Raw genomic sequence first — 20,212 nt, 5'->3', positions numbered from 1 at the left:
TTTACTACCGGTTCTGTGGACGTGGCTTGGTGGGCATGGTGTGGCTTGGTGGGCGTGGCTTGGTGGGCATGGCAGGAGAAGGATACTGCAAAATCTCCACTCCCACCCCACTCCAGGGGAAGGATACTGCAAAATCCCCATTCCCTCACCACTCCTGGGGGAAGGATATTGCAAAATCTCCATTCCTGTTGTGCTCCGCCAGCAGCCTGCAGACCTGGCAGTGGAGTCGGACAGTGAGGAGGTTGGGGAGGACAATGGGCCAGTCCTGGAGGGGAAGGCCTGGACGAGGGCTCTGCGTTGGAGGCAGAGATGGGGCCAGGGCCATCTGGGAGTTATGTGCGGACTCCGGAGCCTCCAGAGGCAGATAGCAGAGAGGCAGAGGAACAGGAGGAGCCTGTTCCTAATGTATGCATGCAAAGAGCTGCCAGAAGGCAAGAGCAGCCAAAAAAGCCAACACAGTCCTAAGCTGCATTAACAGAGGGATAGAATCAATACCACATGAAGTCTTAATACTTCTTTATAATGCCTTGGTAAGACGATCCTTGGAATACTGCATCCAGTTTCTGTCACCATGACGTAAAAAAGATGTTGAGGCTCTAGAAAGAGTGCAGAGAAGAGCAACAAGGATGATTAGGGGACTGGAGGATGAAGCATACAAAGAACAGTTGCAGGAATTAGGTATGTGAGAAGAAGAACTAGAGTTGATATGGGAGCAGTGTTCCAATATCTGAGGGTCCGCCACAAAGAAAAGGGGTGGGGGGTTAACCTATTCTCCAAAGCCCCTGAAGGCAGGACAAGAAGCAATGGATGGAAACTAATCAAGGAGAGAAGCAACTTAGAACTAAGGAGAAATTTCCTGACAGTTAGAAAAATTAATCAGTGAAACAACTTGCCTCCAGAAGTTGAAGGTGGAATTTTTAAAGGAGAGATTGGACAGCCGTTTGTCTGAAATGGTAGAGGGTCTCCTTCTTGAGCAGGGGATTGGATTAGAAGACCTCCAAGATCTCTTCCAACTCTGTTATTCTGTTAGTCCTTGAGACTCTAGAAAGAGTGCAGAGAAGAGCAACAAAGATGATTAGGGGATTGGAGGTTAAAACCTATGAAGAACGGTTGCAGGAATTGGGTATGTCTAGTTTAATAGTACTAGGGGTGACATGATAGCACCATTCCAATATCTAAAGGGCTTCCACAAAACTATTCTTAAAGCACCTGAAGGCAGGACAAGAAGCGATGGATGGAACCCAATCAAGGAGAGGTCCAACCTAGAACTAAGGCCTGACTGTTAGAATGGTTAATCAGTGGAACAACTTGTCTCCAGAAGTCTTGGGTGCTCCAACGCTGGAGATTATTGAGAAGAGATTGAACAACCATTTGTCTGAAATGGTACAGGGCAGTGATGGCTAATCTTTTTGCTATCGTGTTGGGGGGAATGCTGGGGGAGGAACGGGGGGAACGCAGGGGGTGTCACACGCATGCGTGCCCACACCCATAATTCTATGTGCCCCGCCCCCTGCACATGCGCGCGCGACCCCTCTGCACTCACCCCGCTTTTGGCACATGATGGTACAGTGGGCCCGGTAGGCCCGTTTTTTGCTCTCCCCAGGCACCAGAGCCTCTCTAGGAACCTGGGGAGGGCAAAAACAGCCTTCCCCACCACCCCCAGGCCCTCTGGAGGAAGGAAACAGCCTGTTTCCCTACTTCCGGTGGGCCCAGAAGGCCTGAAAATCAGCTAGGAGCTGAGCTCCCGTGCCCACTGATATGGCTCTGCATGCCACTTGTGGCACACATGCCATAGGTTCGCCATCAAGGGTATAGGGTTTCCCGCTTGAGCAGGGGGTTGGACTAGAATACTTCCAAGGTCCCTTCCAACTCTGTTATTCTTATGGGTATTGTGTTAAAATGGCTGCCTCATGGCCTCTGAAGCTGGTAGTTGTCATTCCCTCTCCCCATGCACACACACTTTAGCAGTAATGTTCCTCTGATTCTCTAGAGAATCTTGTTGTTTCTACTCTTTTACTTCTACTCTTCTACAGTTGCCAGATGCATTTTTATTTTATTTTTTACATTTAAAACTCGGGAAGAGATTAGTCAGCATATCCAATGTAACAACTAGCGACATATGTTGGTCTGCAGCATACTCCTTTGGGGGATGCATCAAAATATCTTCCCCCTGATGGTGTGCACACTATGTTCTACTCTGGCTTTACATTGAAACATAACATCACTTGTAGCATTGGCCATAAAATCTTCTGCATTTGCAGCATAAATTCAGCCTGCGTTTTCACCAGCCGCCTCTTCTTAGGGACGAAGATTCTTGGTGATATATTAAGGGATGTTGATTTTGTGTCCTTGATCCTCCAGGGCATATAGGAATCTCTGATCTCCTGAAATGAGAAAGTTTGAAACTCATTGGAGTAGATAATTGATTTTCCCCCCTCAGCCATTACATTTCTGGATTAAATATTTTATTTTATTTATTAATTTAATTTGTATACCGGCCTTCTCCCAGAAGGGACTCAGGGCGGTGAACAGCCAAAATTAAAAAAACATACAAATACAAAAGTTAAGATAATTAAAAAGAATTAAATCACTAGCTTCCCAATTTAAAACCCCCAAATCCATAAAATTTAAAATCCCAATTAAAAACCATTTAGGCTAGGCCGGTTTGATGGAATAAAAACGTCTTCAGGGTTTTACAGAAGGTATGGAGGTCCGGGATCAATCGTATTCCAGGAGGCAGCTCATTCCACAGGGCGGGTGCCCCCACAGAGAAGGCTCTCCCCCTGGGGGCCGCCAGCCAACATTGCCTGACCGACGGCACCCTGAGGAGGCCCTTTCTGTGGGAGCGTATTGGCCAGTGGGAGGTTATCGGTAGCAGCAGGCGGTCTCGCAAATACCCTGGCCCTAAGCCATGGAGCGCTTTAAAGATGAGAACCAACACCTTAAAGTGCACCCGGAAGACCACCGGGAGCCAATGCAGCTTGCGCAGGAGAGGTGTTACGTGGGAGCGCCACGTTGCTCCCATAATCACCCGCGCGGCTGCATTCTGCACCAGCTGGAGCCTCCGGGTGCTCGTCAGGGGGAGCACCATGTAGAGAGCGTTGCAGTAGTCCAGGCGTGACGTGACCAAGGCATGAGTGACTGTGCACAAGGAGTGTGCATAGAGCAGCGGTGGGTTTCACATTTTGTGACCACTGGTTTCCCCAGGACACCATGTTCATCCACACCAAGGCCAATCGGTTTGAGGAAGTCGCCTGGTCCGAGTACAATCCCTGTGATCAGCTCTACCTCCCCATTGGCCTCAAGCCTCAGGTGCGCGACCACTACCGTGTCACTAAGGTTATCTTTTGGAAGCATCTGGTCCCACATCTGTACAACCTGCATGACATGTTCCACTACATCTCCACAACCATGAAGGTGCCGCTTCCTGACACCACCCAGAACTCCCACATGGCGCGCTGGCCCAATGGGAAGGCCTGGAGCACCAAAAGGCTGGCTATTTCCACTGCCTACACCAGCCTTCCGTGCATTTATTTATTTAATTTATTTATTATTCAAATTTTTAAACCGCCCTTCTCCTTGCGGACTCAGAGCGGTGAACAACCAAAATAAAAACATCTATACATAACATTACAATTAAAAATAGAGTTAAAATAATTAATAAATTTGGCCCGTGATTTAAAACTTGTCAATTTAAAATCAATATCAAAATTTTAAAACTAACCCTAAAATCAAGACAGACCGGCTAATTGAAAAAAGTAAGTTTTTAGGGCCCGACGAAAAGTCCGGAGGTCGGAGATCACTCGTATCTCTGGGGGTAGATTGTTCCATGCCTCAAAAACATGCCTAAATAGGACAGCATAGAGTCATGGCGGGTGGGTGGGCCCACCTGGGATTTCCACTACCGGTTCGCTTGAACCGGTCTGAACCATCTGAATACCACCTCTGGCGTAGAGAAGGGTGGACAAAGAAAATCCAGCCTTCCTTTTCCCAAATAACCATTTGCTCCGCTTCTATTACTGTTGTAGGTTTCATGCTTAAAAATCAACATTATCAGAAAGAAGTATTGTTAATGTCTAGAAAGCCTACAGGTCAGGGGTGAAATCCAGCAGGTTCTGACAGGTTCTGGAGAACCGGTAGCGGAAATTTTGAGTAGTTCAGAGAACCGGCAAATACCACCTCTGGCTGGTCCCAGAGTGGGGTGGGAATGGAGATTTTGCAGTATCCTTCCCCTGGAGTGGGGTGGGACTTGAGATTTTGCAGTATCCTTCCACTGCCACGTCCACCAAGCCATGCCCACCAAGCCACACCACGCCCACCTAGCCACGCCCACAGAACTGGTAGTAAAAAAAAATTGGATTTCACCACTGCTACAGGTCACTTCTGAGCTACCCAACTTACAGCTACAACTGTAAGTCCAAAATATCTATTGTTAAGTGGTAGTGACAGTTATTTGGTTGTGCCATTGAGGGATTACTGCTCCTGCTTGCATTTTGCACACTGCCACTCTGCTTCAATGGTGGAGATTTTTAAGAAGTTATTAAAATGCTTTTAAAAGCCTCTGACAATCAGGCAACTCAGCTGGGATCGTCAGAGCCTTTTAAAAGCACTTTTTAACAACCTCTTTGGCCGAAGAGGTTGTAGAAAAATTGCTCTGACGATGCCAGCTGAGCTGTGCAATCATCAGAGGCTTTTTTTTTTTTTTACTTTTAAAAGCATTTTTTGGCCGAAGAAAAAATGCTTTTAAAAGTTAAAAAAAAAAAGTCTCTGATGATCATGCGGCTCAGCTGGGCATGGGGGGGTGGGGGGGCAGGAATTTTTGCTACCGGTTCTCTGAACCACCCGCCATCATCGCTACCGGTTCGGGCGATCCAGTCTGAACCGGGAGTATTTCACCCCTGGTATAGTTTCTCTCCAGAAACTATACCAAAGAAATACAATATTTAATTTTACACATTATAAAGGCAGCCAGGATAACATACGCACAGAATTGGAAAAGCAACACTATACCAAAAGAGGAAGAAGTGATAAGGAAAGTCTTGGATTGTGCAGAAATGGACAAATGGACGAAAGAGATAAAAGAAAAAGATGAAACGGAATATTATTTAATATGGAATAAATGGTATAAATGGCTAGAGGTCAGGAACAGCAAGTAAGAAGGATTACTAATATGCCACTAAACAGACAATATGTGTAATATATATTCAATTATATTCAAGTAATATATAGATAATACAATATACAATAATATGGATAACAGATAAAGAAATATATATATAAATGAGGTAGGGGAAAAACATGAACTTTAAAAGAAGACCGATATGAAACTGTTGTAAAATGGAAATTTATGTTTTGTGTTTGTTACTGTTCTTGTTTTTAAAGAAAAAAAAAGTTATATATGTAAAAAGAAGAAGAAAAAAAAATAACTATGAGTGTTGTCATTTGGCTCAGAACTTTCCATAAGAAATACAAGGAAATGGAAATAAAGTCATTTTCTCTCTTTTTAGCACCCATCTTCCTCCACCATTCTCCACTTGAGAGTAATCTAGGATTCTTGTCCTGATAGATAAAATGCCATTCGGTTTTTTCTTGATGTGTGGTTTTTTTTTTAGAAAAGTTTTTTATTTTTATTTCTCATAAATATATTTAAATGTACAATCTTTTATCCATCATTTTTCATTCATCTTATCTTTTAACTTTCATTTTCAGTTTTTAGTTGTTCGGGGCTACTCTTTTACCATTTACCCTTCTTTATTTTGCCACCTTTTCTTCTCCTCCTCTTCTCTTCCTTCCTCTATCTCTTCCTACTTTATTCCTTCTTCCTCTCCCTCTCTTTCCTACTTCCCCTTCCCTTCCCCCACTCCTCTCTTCCTCCCCCCCTTTCTGACCCTCTCTCCTACTCCTCTTTCCCCTCCCTTTTCTTCATCTCCTTTTCCCTCTCTTCTATCTCTCCCTCTCCTCTCCTCTCCTCTTTTCTCCTTTCCTCTCTCTCTACTCCTTTCCCCCTCTCTTATTGTTTCCCTTTTCAATTCAATCTAGAATGGTATTCGAGAACCCCCGATTTTCTATTTACACCTATTTCTCATTTCAATTTCTTGTTTTATTTAGTAATTACATCTATTTCATCATTTGTGTACATTTTGATAGTATTCTCATGTTTTTTGTTTAGTAGCACCTCAAATCTTTTTATAAAATTTCATATGAGTTGCTGGCAGCTTTGCTGCAACAAATTTGGATTTTTAAATTTACTCTCCCTATGAAAAGCTACTCATTTCTAACCGTCTTCTTTGTTTCCAAATCTACTTTTTAGGTATTATTTGATACGTACAAGTCTGAAAATTTCGGCTAAGATCCCACATCGCTTGTCAGCAGTTCTGCCTGAACAAAGAGGTGAGGAATTTAATAATAAGAAAAAGAAAATGGTTAATTGTTTTATTGCATTATATAATTTAAGTAAATCATTACAGAATGCATATTCTCAGTAAAGTGCCATTTGTACAGCCGGAACAGGAAACTATTAGCACGGTGATGATTAAGATAAATTAAACCTTGAAAGGTGAGAACATCCTATGAATATTGAACATGATTTCTAAAATGTTAAAGAATGTAAAGTTGCTTGCCTACTTTCTTGTGGTGGCCTAGAGGTGAAGACACTCGTCTCCCACTTGGAAGGTTGAGAATTCAACTTTAGGCAGCGGCGATGTTTCTCTATCAGGGTGCAAAGAGAAAATATCTGCTGTGAACTCCATGTAGGTGTCAGGAAGGGCATCCGGCCAATAAACGCTCAGCTCCAGCCAGTTGCCCTGATCCTACCTGTATTGAGGGACTACAAGGGTCATGAAAAGAAAAACAAATGGATATAAAATTGTTTAAGTGTGCAATTATTGCTAAATATGACATTGATAAAAAAAAATGCAAAACACATGTAAATTTTTAATGACCTGAAAAGTGTTTAGTTTTTTTTAAACTTAATAGTACATAGTTCATACTCACGGTTTATTATTATTATTATTATTATTATTATTATTATTATTATTATTATTATTATTATTATCATCATCATCATCATCATCATCATCATCATCATCATCATCATCATCATCATCTTTATTCATTAAATATGAAACTCAGTCAACTGAACATTCAAAAATGCATCAGAAATACCACTGACTGGTGCTAATGGTTGATACGGGTTGCTGCCAGCATCCTAGGTATCAACCAAGTACCTTCTTAAGATGTAAAATGTTCCAAGTAGCGCAGTTTTTTGCAGTTCCGCTGGTGTCATTGCAGGAAGCTGCAATTTGTTGATGTAGCTTATAAAATTCTTGGACATGGTACCGAGTGCCCCGATGACAATGGGTATCACTGTGACATGTTTCATCCATAGCCATGTAGTTTCGATGGCCAAGTCGCGATATTTCATGATTTTTTCCAGTTCTTTTTCTTTGACTACAAGGGTCATAAAAAGAAAAACAAATGAATATAAAATTGTTTAAGTGTGCAATTATTGCTAAATATGACATTGATTAAAAAAATGCAAAACACATGTAAATTTTTAATGACCTGAAAAGTGTTTAGTTTTTAAAAACTTAATAGTACATAGTTCATACACTGTAGTATTATTAGTACATAGTTCATACACTGTATTATTATTATTATTATTATTATTATTATTATTATTATTATTATTATTATTATTTACTTTATTCATTAAACATGAAACTCAGTCAATTGAACATTCAAGAATGCATCACAAATACCGATGATGATGATGATGATGATGATGATGATGATGATTGATTGATTAAATCTTCAATTTGATTCACAGTCTGGGACTAGTTGTTGTTGTTGTTTACTATTATTGATGGATATTAAAAGAAAAGGAAAAAAGGAGTTGCTAGAAAAATGGAGATATGTATTTAATCTCTAACTTCCCCTTTCTAAATAGTTCAACTGATTTACAGTGTTTATAGACATTTAGACACCCTTAAAAACCATAGCATCAGGGGTAGGTTCTACTTAACTTTACTACCAGTTTGCAACGGGATCACTCACGCAAGCACCTTGCTTCTGCCCGTCCGGGCTGGTGGGCAGGGCCTCCCTCTGGTTTTACTACTGGTTCTTGCGTTCCGTTTTACGTGTAAGTCGTTCTTGCTTGAATTTTAAATTTCTACATTCTGTGTATAGTGTTGAGTTTCACCATTGCTGCATATGTAAATATTGTATCTTGAACAAAATTTATCTTCACCACTCTGGCTACGGAGTTTCTTCTTCTCAATGCATTCTGGAATGATACTTAGTTAAAAATGTGATTTCATTTCCAATTTAATGTCTAAAATTTCTATAAAGTTTTAGGGATTAAATTTTCAGAAACTGGTTTGAGGGGGCAGACTAAGGAAGATGTATCCTTAAAATATGGAGCTCTCTCCTATTCTGTAATCCTGCAAACACCTACATCTGTTGGTTGCTGCTCGAAGTGTTTCAGATGTCACTCTTAGCTTTGCATTATGATTTTATTGTTTGTTGAAGCTATCTCTATTTTGGTCCTTTAATGGGAGTGACCTTGCAAATACGTTTACCAGGCAGATGGTATATAAATATTTAAAATATCAGGCACTGAAAACGTGAAGTTATATATGAGAAGCAAGGCTCTGAATTTCTGATTTCTAAAGATAGTTTGGATAAGATTTACATGGATATACTGGATTTTAACTCTCCTCCATAATAAATCTATTGAATCTTTTCAGAGTGTATCTTCTCTCCTCTCCTGCCCTTCCCTTCCCTCCTCTCTTTCCCCCTCTCTTTCCCCTCTCCTCTTCACTCCTGCCCTGCCCTGTCCTTCCCTTCCCTCCAACTCCTCTCCCTTTCCCTCCCCTGCTCTCCCCTCTTTCCCTTCTCTTTCCCCTCTCCTCTTCACTCCTGCCCTTCCCTCCCACTCCTCCCCCTTACCCTCCCCTGCTCTCCCCTCTTTCCCCCTCTCTTTCTGCCCTCTTCTCTTCACTCCTGCCCAGCCCAGCCCAGGCCTTCCCTTCCCTGCCCTTCCCTGCCCTTCCCTTCCCTGCCATGCCCTTCCCTCCCACTCCTCTCCCTTACCCTCCCCTGCACTCCCCTCTTTCTCCCTCTCTTTCCCCTCTCCTCCTGCCCAGCCCTGCCCTGCCCTCCTCTCCTGCCCTCCTCTCCTGCCCTGCCCATCCCATCCCTGCCCTTCCCTCCCACTCCTCTCCCTTACCCTCCCCTGCTCTCCCCTCTTTCCCCCTCTCTTTCCCCTCTCCTCTCCTCTTCACTCCTGCCCTGCCCTCCTTTCCTCTCCCTTACACTCCCCTGCCCTCCCCTCTCTTTCCCCTCTCCTCTCCTCTCCACTTCTGCCCTCCCCTCCTATGCCCTCCTCTATTCTCCCTTTTCTTCTCCTCTCCTCTTCTCTCCACTCCTGCCCTCTGCTCCCCTCCCCTCCCCTCCTCCCCTCCCCATCCCATCCCTCCCTCCTCTATTCTCCCCTCTCTTCTTCTCTCTTCCCCTCTCCCCTCCTGGCCTGCCCTCCCTTCCTCTCTCCTCTTCTCTCCTGCCCCTCTCCCCCGCTCTACCCTCCCCTCCCCTCCCTTCCCCTCCATTCTTTTCCTTTCTTTTCCTTAGTTTAAAATATATAGTTGTGCTGATTTGCAGCACAAGGTTCGAGACCATTTTCGCAGAGAATTTTCCCAGCCATTTTATCTGACTGCATCCCATTCCCCACGACCTTGAACAGATGAATTTTAATTTATCAAACGTAACAGCGATAAGCTACTACATATACACTACTGATGTCCACGCTGGGAAATTAATGGGTCATCTTACATTTCCATCTTCGCATAACGGGAATAATATTACAGAAACTGTTCGTAATAATTCTTTCCAATAGGCTAATTAGAAATGTCAGAAGGGAAGGTAGGAATGAAAAATTGGTGCTCAAGCTGGCTGGCTTTAATCAGATTTTGGGGAGGAAGAATGAAAATTGGAGTTTAATCATAAAGACAAACAGTTTTGGTAGACTGTTACTTTCCAGTCTTCAATCTTATATTTAGAACGCATTTTTTTTTAATCAGAACTATATCAACCAATGCCATTTCCTCGTCATCCAAAAAGATGGATTGTACTTTAGGTCCATCCAATTATTTTGCCATTTGGGCCGAAAAATAGGGAGCTACCAAACCCCCCCCCCCAAAAAAATCAATATATTATATTCTGTAGCTAGTAATTTGCTGACAGATGTGATATAGGTAGCTGCTGTCTGGCCAAAGAATTAGGAAGTTGACACAGTCCAAATGTAGTTTTATTTCTCCCCCAAAGAAACAATTTCAGAGTTTGGAGACACTTCTTGAATTTAAGCAATTTTTTGGAAATCCAAGTTCTTTAAACAGCATGGAAGGGGTATATAATTATTTATATTCCCCACCCTTATTGTTTCTAAAAATAACTCAAAGTGGCAAACATACCTAATATTCCTTCCTCCTCTTATTTTCCTCACAACAACAACCTTGTGAGGTGTGTTAGGCTGAGAGAGAGCGCGACTGGCCCAAAATCACTCACCCAACTTTTGTGCCTAAAGCAAGACTAGAACTCACAGTCTGCTGGTCATTGGCCGAAAGTCACCCAGTTAGCTTTTGTGCCTAAGGCAAGACTAGAACTCACAGTCTGCTGGTCATTGGCCGAAAGTCACCCAGTTAGCTTTTGTGCAAAAGGCCGGACTAGAACTCACAGTCTCCTGGTGATTAGCCCAAAGTCATCCAGTTAGCTTTTGTGCCTAAGGCAAGACTAGAACTCACAGTCTGCTAGTCATTGGCCAAAAATCACCCAGTTAGCTTTTGTACAAAAGGCCGGACTAGAACTCACAGTCTGCTGGTCATTGGCCGAAAGTCACCCAGATGGCTTTTATGTCAAAGACAGGACTAGAACTCACAGTCTGCTGGTCATTGGCCAAAAGTCACCCAGTTAGCTTTTGTGCAAAAGGCCGGACTAGAACTCACAGTCTCCTGGTGATTAGCCCAAAGTCACCCAGTTAGTTTTTGTGCCTAAGGCAAGACTAGAACTCACAGTCTCCTGGTGATTAGCCCAAAGTCACCCAGTTAGCTTTTGTGCCTAAGGCAAGACTAGAACTCACAGTCTCCTGGTGATTAGCCCAAAGTCACCCAGTTAGCTTTTGTGCCTAAGGCAAGACTAGAACTCACAGTCTGCTGGTCATTGGCCAAAAGTCACCCAGATGGCTTTTATGTCAAAGGCAGGACTAGAACTGACAATTTCCTGATTTTTAGGCCAGCACCTTCACCACTAGTCCAAACGGGTTCTGTCAAACTTTGGGAGTTTAGCCACTATCCTTTCATTGATTTAACTTCACTGATCCATGCCCTTATGTTCTTTCACCTGGATTTTTTTTTTTAAAGTAATTTATTGTATTTGCCCAATTCAACAGCCTCTGTGTTCTGCTCCAGCTACGGACCCCAAAGAATGCAGCACACACAAAGTCTGTACAAACTTTAGTTTACTAAATTAAATCAGTCTTTTTCAAACAAAGGCAGTTAATTAACTTTCTTAACAGTCTACAAGAATCCAAAGAATAAATAATCGTAATCTTACTATGGTTGGCAGAAAGCCCAGAAGCAATTTGCAGGAAACTGTTAAGAGAACTAAGATCAATTTGCAGGGAACGAAGTTGTTCCCTGAAAATTGCCTCAGTTGTCATCCTTCCTTAAATAGGCTAAGGGAGCGGCCAATTAGCCCCAAGCCTTACTCTCGAGGAGACCTCTTCCTGAGGAGCCACTCCCGCCTTTTGGCAGCTCTGCACGCCCGTGCATTGAGAAGAGGCTCCTCCTCTTCTTCCTCTTCACTTATGTGAGCTTCTGGAGCTTCTGAAGGCCCTGGTTGAATCCCCACCTCTGGCACCACATCTTCTCCAGCCTCCTCATTGTCTGACTCGAGTGCCAGCTGCACAGGCTGCTGGCGCAGCACCACACCAGCCTCCTCGCTGTTGGAATCAGCTACTAGCTGCACAGGCCGCTGATGGGCCACAACACTCTGGTGGCTTAGAAAATATAATACTAAATTAAAACAGCAAGAGCACTTAAGACTTATATACCACTTCACAGTGTTTTACAGCCCTCTCTAAGCAGTTTATAGAATCAGCATATTTGCCCCCAACAAGCTGGCTCCTCATTTTACACACCTCAGAAGGATGAAAGGCTGAGTCAACCTTGAGCCAGTGAGAATCGAACTGCCAACAGTAAGCAGAGTCCGCTTGCAATACTGCATTCTAACCCCGGCTCCACCACGGCTATGATTAAAAGCATAACAAAACAGTTTGCACTAAAATCATTAATTAAAACCAAGTACAATTTTTCTTTTTCTTTCTTTCTTTCTTTCTTTCTTTCTTTCTTTCTTTCTTTCTTTCTTTCTTTCTTTCTTTCTTTCTTTCTTTCTTTCTTCCTTCCTTCCTTCCTTCCTTCCTCCCTCCCTCCCTCCCTCCCTCCCTCCCTCCCTCCCTTCCCTTCCCTCCTCCTCCTCCTCCTCCTCCTCCTCCTCCTCCTCCTCCTCCTCCTCCTCCTCCTCCTCCTCCTCCTCCTCCTCCTCCTCCTCCTCCTCTTCTTCTTCTTCTTCTTCTTCTTCTTCTTCTTCTTCTTCTTCTTCTTCTTCTTCTTCTTCTTCTTCTTCTTCTTCTTCTTCTTCTTCTTCTTCCATGTCTAGATCAAATTTTAAATTGCTGGAATGAAGCCACCTTCTTGCCTTTGTCGTTGGCCAAAATAAATCAAGTTTCAGGTAGTAGCTGACATACCAGCAGATAGACTGGGCTTTGTGTCTCTCTACATTCACATAGCGTGTTGTTATCCACTAAGAGCCTCCACTTGAGCATATTGGTTTTGCATTTAGGTGCTCCAACTCTCAACCTATTCAGGGCCCTGCAAGTAGTACAGATTTGGGGAACGATGGCCCCTTTATGACTTGTGGACTTCAACTCCCAAAATTCCTAAGCCAGCATTCTGGGAGTTGAAGTCATAAAAAGGCCATTGTTCCCCACCCCTGAAGTCAGAGGTGGGCTTTACATAATTTAACAAATGGTTCACCCAGCTCTAAAAATGTGAGCGTGCGTATCTTCCGGGCATGTGCGTGGGATTCTGCCAGGAGTGGGTTCTACTTACTTTTACTACCGGTTCACAATGGGGCCACACGCATACACATTTTAATGACGTCGGGGTCGGTGGGCGGAGCCCCCTGCCAGTTTTACTACCGGTTCTATAGAACTAGTGCGAACCGGGGGCAACCCACCAATGGATTCCGCGCATACGCTTTGCTCACACATGCAGCTTGCATGCATACGCACAGCTTAGAAAATGTGGCTAAATAGGATGACATAGCCCTGGGGCAGGGAGGAGGACACCCGCAGGTCGCTACTACCAGTTCGCCTGAACCTGTCTGAACCGGCTGAATCCCACCACTGCCTGAAGTAGTATGTGAGATTAGATCCTTCAGCCATATCCTCCCTTAATGTTATTCCTTGCTCGATGGACTCGTTCCTCCATTTTTTAATTTGATTTTGTTCCTTGTGTACCCTCAAGAAGGTTTCTTCTTGCCGTAAATCTGTTCCTAGATCTGAGTCAGCAGGCTTGGGGCATACGTCCCTTTAGAGGATGTCAAAGATCATTCTTTTTGCTTAGTCCTCTTGGCATCTGGTGCTACTTCTCTCCTGATCTTAGGTGGGGCAATGCCAGCGAGAGGATATATTTTCTCAGTTGGTGTGTAGATTATGCTAACGCTGAGTAAGAAACAGGAGTACAACCCAAACATTCAGATGATGGAGGATCTCATTACAGACTGATCAAATGAACAGACTCCGAGTCTGTTTTGGGACGAAGAGATTGAAGAGCTTCAGAGAGACCCCAACTTAATTAACTTACTAATAAAGGGAGGGTTTATAAGTCAAGCAATGTGATGCTTATTTGATTATACCACCACACAAATGCGATCACGCTGGCATTATTGACGTTCCGGTCAATATTATGAGTACTGTGGAGGATTTTCTTGAAGGACAGAAGGAAGATCCGTTACCAAGGCAACAATCCAATAAACAAGATTTGAGTCCAGGCCAAGAAAGTAATTTATGAAAATGCCTAAAACAAGCTCCCCACTTAATACACATGAGGATAAAAGAGAGAGGAAGGAAAATGTAATCGGACTTGCCAGCTTTGTAGCTGTAACTAATTTGATATCGTGAATGAAGTCTGTTTCTTCACCGTCCTATGGTAGACGTATGGAAGAGACACACATTTCACTATCCATCATGAATTGTACATGATAGTCCTTGATTTGCGTCCAAAATTTCTGCTGCTAAGCAAGACAGATATTCGGTGGAGTTTTGATCCATTTTACGACGTGTATTGACGCAGTTGTTGAAGTGAATCACTGCTGTTGTTAAATTAGTAACACTAATTTAAATTTCACTTGTTAAGTGAATCTGGCTTCCTCATTGACTTTGCTTGTCAGAAATTCTGTAAATAGGGATCACATGAGCCTGGGACATTATAACCGTCATAAATACGAGACAGTTGCCAAGGGCCTGAATTTTGATCACATGACCACAGAGATGATGCAATGGTCATAAGTGTGAAAAATGGTTATAAATCACTTTTTTTTCAGTGTCGTAACTTTGAATGATCACTAAACGAATGGTTGTAAGTCCAGGTCTACCTGTAATGTGTTCCAGAAATTCTTTCCAGTATTAATCAAAATCTTTCATCATCTGGATTTGGAACTTCCTTCCCTCCCATCTGCCACTTTTTCTTAAGGTGATAATTCAGTGATAAAATTAATCTTCAGCTTTGATAATAGAAAACAATTATTATTATTATTATTATTATTATTATTATTATTATTATTATTATTATTATTATTATTATTATTATTATTATTATTATTATTATTATTTTGTGATCTAATGTCAGTTTTGGAATCCACTTGAAACTGAATGACCATGTCGTCTGGTTAAAATAGTGATGCACGTAGTCCTTGTTTAGTGACTGACTCATTTAGTGACGTTCTGCATTTTTGACAGTGATGAAAATTAATTTTGCAACCAATCCTTGTGTTGACCTTTGCAGATCAGTAAAGCAAAGGAAAACTGAAAGAAGATCATAAACACAATTAAGATTTTATTTTGCTTACTCGCATCACTTAACAACTGAGTTGCCAGTCCTAATTGTGGCTGCTAAATAAGGACAATCTGTATGATTTAACATGGAATAATATTAGTGAAGGTCAACATCATATCTGAGCTTCAAACATATGCGCCACCACTAGATGGCAATAAAGAGATTTGTTCTACTCCCATCTATTGGCTCAATGAATCAAACTATGGACTTTGTATATTAGCAATAGCAATAGCACTTAGATTTATATACCACTTTACAGTACTTTACAGCCCTCTCTAAGCGGTTTACAGAGTCAGCATATTGCCCCCAACAATCTGGGTCCTCATTTTACCCACCTCGGAAGGATGGAAGGCTGAGTCAACCTTGAGCCTGGTGAGATTCGAACTGCCAAATTGCAGGCAGCCGGCAGTCAGCAGAAGTAGCCCGCAGTACTGCACTCTAACCACTGCACCATCATGGCATATATATATATTAATTTGATTTATATGCCGCCCTTCTCCGGAGACTCAGGGTGGCTTACACTGCGTTAAGCAATAGCCTTCATACTTTTGTATATTTTATACGAAGTCACAAACTGGGTCCTCAATTTACCTACCTTAGAAGGGATGGAAGGCTGAGTCAACCTTGAGCCTTGGTGAGATTCAAACTTACTTTAATTGTAGACAGCTGGTGTTAAATTACAGTGCTTTTAGTCTGCAGAGCTATCCAGGCTCCTGCAGGCTTATATTTAATAAGCCTTATTTCCTGTAAAATCTCTATGAACATACTGCCGCTTCAATTTATTATAGAGGTGTTGGTTCACTGCCCAGCATTTTAAAAATATAGACACCCCCCCTCCCAGATCAATCAAATCACACATTTAATCAGTCAAGAAAATTTTAATTAGTCGACCAAAGTGACATCCCTAAAATTAACACAACACTAATAGATTTGCCAAGAGCCACCGTCTTGCAAGATGCGTTCTGCATCAGACGGACAATGATTCTGCTAATTAATTAACCTATAACAAACCAGTTCAGCTTCCAAATTTTGGGGAAAGGTGCATTTGAATTAGTGTGCAAGCAAGCGTCTCATATAAGGCCAGTGTTTTCATATAGCAAGTCAAGAGCAGCTCGTTTTAATTACCGGCAACATTGTTGGAAAGGCAGCCATAATGCAGAACTGTGATTTAAGACAACTGAAGCTTTTCCTAGCCAGCTGTGCATTAGATTCATTTACCTGGCAGGATCTACTTCTGTTTTGATTTAAAGCATCGGAGATGGTTGTGTTGGGCGAGAGGGAGAAAAAAACCCATAAATTGTAAATATTCTTGCGGTGCCCTGAAAGCTATCCAATGCTTGGCTTGAGTCCACTCGATGGCATGCAGTGGAAGATGATATATTGTACTGTATGTAGTCGTAACCATTTGAAGGACACAAATCCAGCATGGTTTACAACTTTATGTACTACTTAAGTCTATTAAGTTGCCACAAGACTGTTTGCTGTTATTCTATGAATAAGGTCAAATAATTGTTCTTGTGGAAGGAAAGAGAAATGACTTCAGAGATATGTCTGAATGGAGATATGGAGATTCTCATTCATCCAGATCAGGGTTTATTTATTTATTTTATTCATTTATTTTTTTAAAATTTTTATACCGCCCCCTCACCCGAAGGACTCGGGGTGGTGAACAGCCAAAATTAAAAAACATACAATATAAACATTAAAATACTATAAAAACAAAATTAAATTTGTCCCAAAGGTGTTTTTTCAAGGGGCAACCGGAATTTCTTTGTTGTTCCTTGAAGATGTTTCGCTTCTCATCCAAGAAACTTTTTCAGTACTGACTGAATGGTGAGGAATGGAAGGATTTATATTCCTTGCAGTCATTTGATTGAGGGGGAGAGAGATACACCACCACCTGTCCAGTGGTGGGTTTCAATTTTTTTTTTTACTACCGGTTATGTGGGTGTGGCTTGGTGGGCGTGGCATGGCTTGGTGGGCGTGGCAGGGGAAGGATAGTGTAAAATCTCCATTCCCTCCCCACTCTAGGGAAAGGATACTGCAAAATCCCCATTTCCTCCTGATCAGCTGGGACTCGGGAGGCAGAGAGGTCGGGGCCAATCAGAGGTGATATTTACCGGTTCTCTGAACTACTCAAAATTTCTACTACCAGTTCTCCAGAACTGGTCAGAACCTGCTGAAACCCACCTCTGCACATGTCTCCTCTTTACAACACAGTCATTTCAGGAGTTCCAAGAGGGTTCCACACACCCATTTGCACTGTGATTCATGTGACTTTGAGGGCACAGATAAACCTCCAACTGGCTTCAACGACTCTCAGAGAGAGTGCTAACAACCAGATGATTGCAAGGAACATAAATCCTTTCATTTGCCACCATTCAGTCAGAACCAAAGAAGCTTCTTGGATAAGAAGCGAAACATCTTCAAGGAAAAAGAAAGGAAGTCTAGAAGCCTCTTGAAAAAGCACCTTTCGATTTCGGAGAAATAATATGGTAAAACAATGGACGTAATTTTTTTAAAAATACATAATAACTTAAATATTAAGTAATAGTATTATAAATAAACCAAACAAACAAACAAACAAATAAATACACACACTCTACAGATTTTTAAACCACCCTTTAATATGTTTGGGCATGAGTTGCAGTGAGAAAGTATTTCTTTCACAAATTTTGGGTGGGATTGAGGATTTATTTTGGGGGTAAACAGGCTCACCCAGTTTACCGTTTCTTGCCTGAAATTGGTAGGAAAACACATCACTTAGATCAATATTTTTATTGGGAGGTATTTTGAAAGTCTTAAAGGGTTGCCCCTTAGAAGTTAGAGGAGGGGTCTCCAAAGTTGTAGACTTCAACTCCCAGAATTCCTCAGCCAGCCATGCTGGCTGGTGAATTTTGGGAGTTGAAGTCCACAAGTCTCAAAGTTACTAAGTTTGGAGACCCCTGGGTTAGAGGCAGCGGTGGGTTTCAAAATTTTTTTACTACTGGTTCTGTGGGTGTGGCTTGGTGGGCGTGGCATGGCTTGGTGGGCGTGGCATGGCTTGGTGGGTGTGGCAGGGGAAGGATACTGCAAAATCTCCCATTTCCTCCCGATCCGTTGGGACTTGGGAGGCAGAGAATAGATGGGGTGGGGCCAGTCAGAATTTTTACTACCAGTTCTCAAAATTTCTGCTACCAGTTCTCCAGAACTGGTCAGAACCTGCTGAAACCCACCTCTGGTTAGAGGCCAAATAGAAGCGGTGGGATGAGGAAGACTGAAATAAAGAAGATGCCAAAATCAACATGAGGTCATGGCATGCAAAATGAACGAATCCCATTATGTTTATATGGCTAACTAATGCTTTTTTTTTTTTTTTTTAATATGGCTTAAGGTGAGACGATTCTGCATTCAGCCAGCGTCCAGGACAACATGGTCTTCAGCCGAGTCTTTCAGATCTTGTACCGGAATGAAGAGATTCTCCTCAACGAATCCATGAACTTCTCTGTGCATCTCCTGCTGGATGGTGAGAGGGTGAGATGGTTTTGATTCTCTTAAAGAAGACTCCTCCTCACACATATATGAGCATGAATGAAAATGCATGCATGGTTATAGGTACAGTGGTACCTCAGTACTCATCGTTAATTGGTTCCGGGAGACGTGATGAGTACCAAAAATGTTGAGTACCAATCAAATTTTTCTCATAAGGAATAATGTAGTGAGTCACAAGGCAGCCGATTCCAACAAGTTCTAGCGTATCCGTTGAGTACCAAACAAACAACGATACCGGGACAAAATTTTTGCATCAGAATGCATTGTGTAGCAAATTTGATGAGTTTTAAAGCAGTTGAGTAACAAGGTACCACAGTATACAAGTATACACAGTATACAAGTGTACACAGTATACAAGTGTACACAGTATACAAGGGTCTAGAAAACTTAAAACTATGCCGTCTTCGGTATAACCTAAGCATAGCTCATAAAATTATCTGCTACAATGTCCTACCTGTCAATGAGTACTTCAGCTTCAACCACAACAATACACGAGCACACAATAGATACAAACTTAAAGTGAACCGGTCCAAACTCAATTGCAGAAAATATGACTTCAGCAACAGAGTAGTCAATGCCTGGAATGCACTACCTGACTCTATGGTTTCATCCCCAAATCCCCAAAATTTTAACCTGTCTACTGTTGTTTGTTTGTTTGTTTGTTTGTTTGTTTGTTTGTTTGTTTGTTTTTAATTTGATTTATATGCCGCCCTTCTCCGGAGACTCAGGGCGGCTTACAATGCGTTAAGCAATAGCCTTCATACTTTTGTATATTTATACAAAGTCACCTTATTGCCCCCACAATCCGGGTCCTCAATTTACCTACCTTAGAAAGGATGGAAGGCTGAGTCAACCTTGAGCCTGGTGAGATTCGAACTTACAGTAATTGCAGACAGCTGGTGTTAATCACAATGCTTTTAGTCTGCTGAGCCACCAGGCCCCTGTTTTTTGTTTTTTGTTTTAATTTGATTTATATGCCGCCCTTCTCCGGAGACTCAGGACGGCTTACAATGCGTTAAGCAATAGTTGACTTCACCCCATTCCTAAGAGGTCTGTAAGAGCATCAGCGTGCCTACCATCCCTGTCCTAATATTTCCTCTACTTGTATCTATTTTATGTATTCAATTCATGGAAGAGGCCATCTGCAGATTGGTGGGATCTACAGCTAGACTGGAGGGAGGTGTTAAGAAGGGAACAAGCTTAGAGTCCTTTCACTACAAAAAGTGGTACAAGTTTCCCCCAGCATCTCTGAAGCCTTATCTGACAGTTCCCAAGGGAATGCAGTTAAGTCTAGAGAGATTCTTGTAACATAAGTGACTAACAATAACGTTTCTGCTTGAGACTGTTTATGGGTGATTCTGGATGCTTGTGTGTGACAGTAGCTCGGAGCTGAATGGGACTCTCTGAAGTTGTTTGTTTGCTTGAAAGACATTTCATTACCCAAGTAGGTAACATCATCAGTATGGGAGCACAACAACCTCCACATATTTGTTACATATGTCTTGTCATTC

The 20,212-nt window shown here is 42.2% G+C and overlaps 1 protein-coding gene and 1 long non-coding RNA gene across 3 annotated transcripts in view; one reads left to right on the top strand and one right to left on the bottom strand.

Annotated features, from left to right (window-relative positions):
• The window catches only part of FAM135B (family with sequence similarity 135 member B), a 187,680-nt gene that overhangs the window by 79,292 nt on the left and 88,176 nt on the right, over window positions 1–20,212 (top strand). Inside the window, exons 3-4 of one of the 2 annotated variants that reach the window (XM_034436027.3) lie at window positions 6,311–6,390; window positions 18,544–18,683. In XM_034436027.3, the coding sequence (XP_034291918.2) occupies window positions 6,311–6,390; window positions 18,544–18,683 (220 nt within the window). Of the gene's footprint in view, window positions 1–6,310; window positions 6,391–18,543; window positions 18,684–20,212 lie in introns of those variants that run through there. The other variant, XM_034436029.3, reaches the window with a different exon arrangement.
• LOC148114968 (uncharacterized) lies at window positions 2,284–6,685 on the bottom strand. Its single transcript, XR_015733456.1, has 3 exons — window positions 6,625–6,685; window positions 6,329–6,378; window positions 2,284–2,384 (listed from the first exon to the last, which is right to left on the bottom strand). It is a non-coding gene; the product is annotated as an uncharacterized LOC148114968 (long non-coding RNA).

Source organism: Pantherophis guttatus, chromosome 3, assembly GCF_059756535.1.
Source record: "Pantherophis guttatus breed Tessera chromosome 3, ASM5975653v1, whole genome shotgun sequence".
Taxonomy (NCBI): domain Eukaryota; kingdom Metazoa; phylum Chordata; class Lepidosauria; order Squamata; family Colubridae; genus Pantherophis; species Pantherophis guttatus.
The sequence above is the reverse complement of the archived record's forward strand: the minus strand, read 5'-3'. Positions and strand labels throughout refer to the sequence as shown.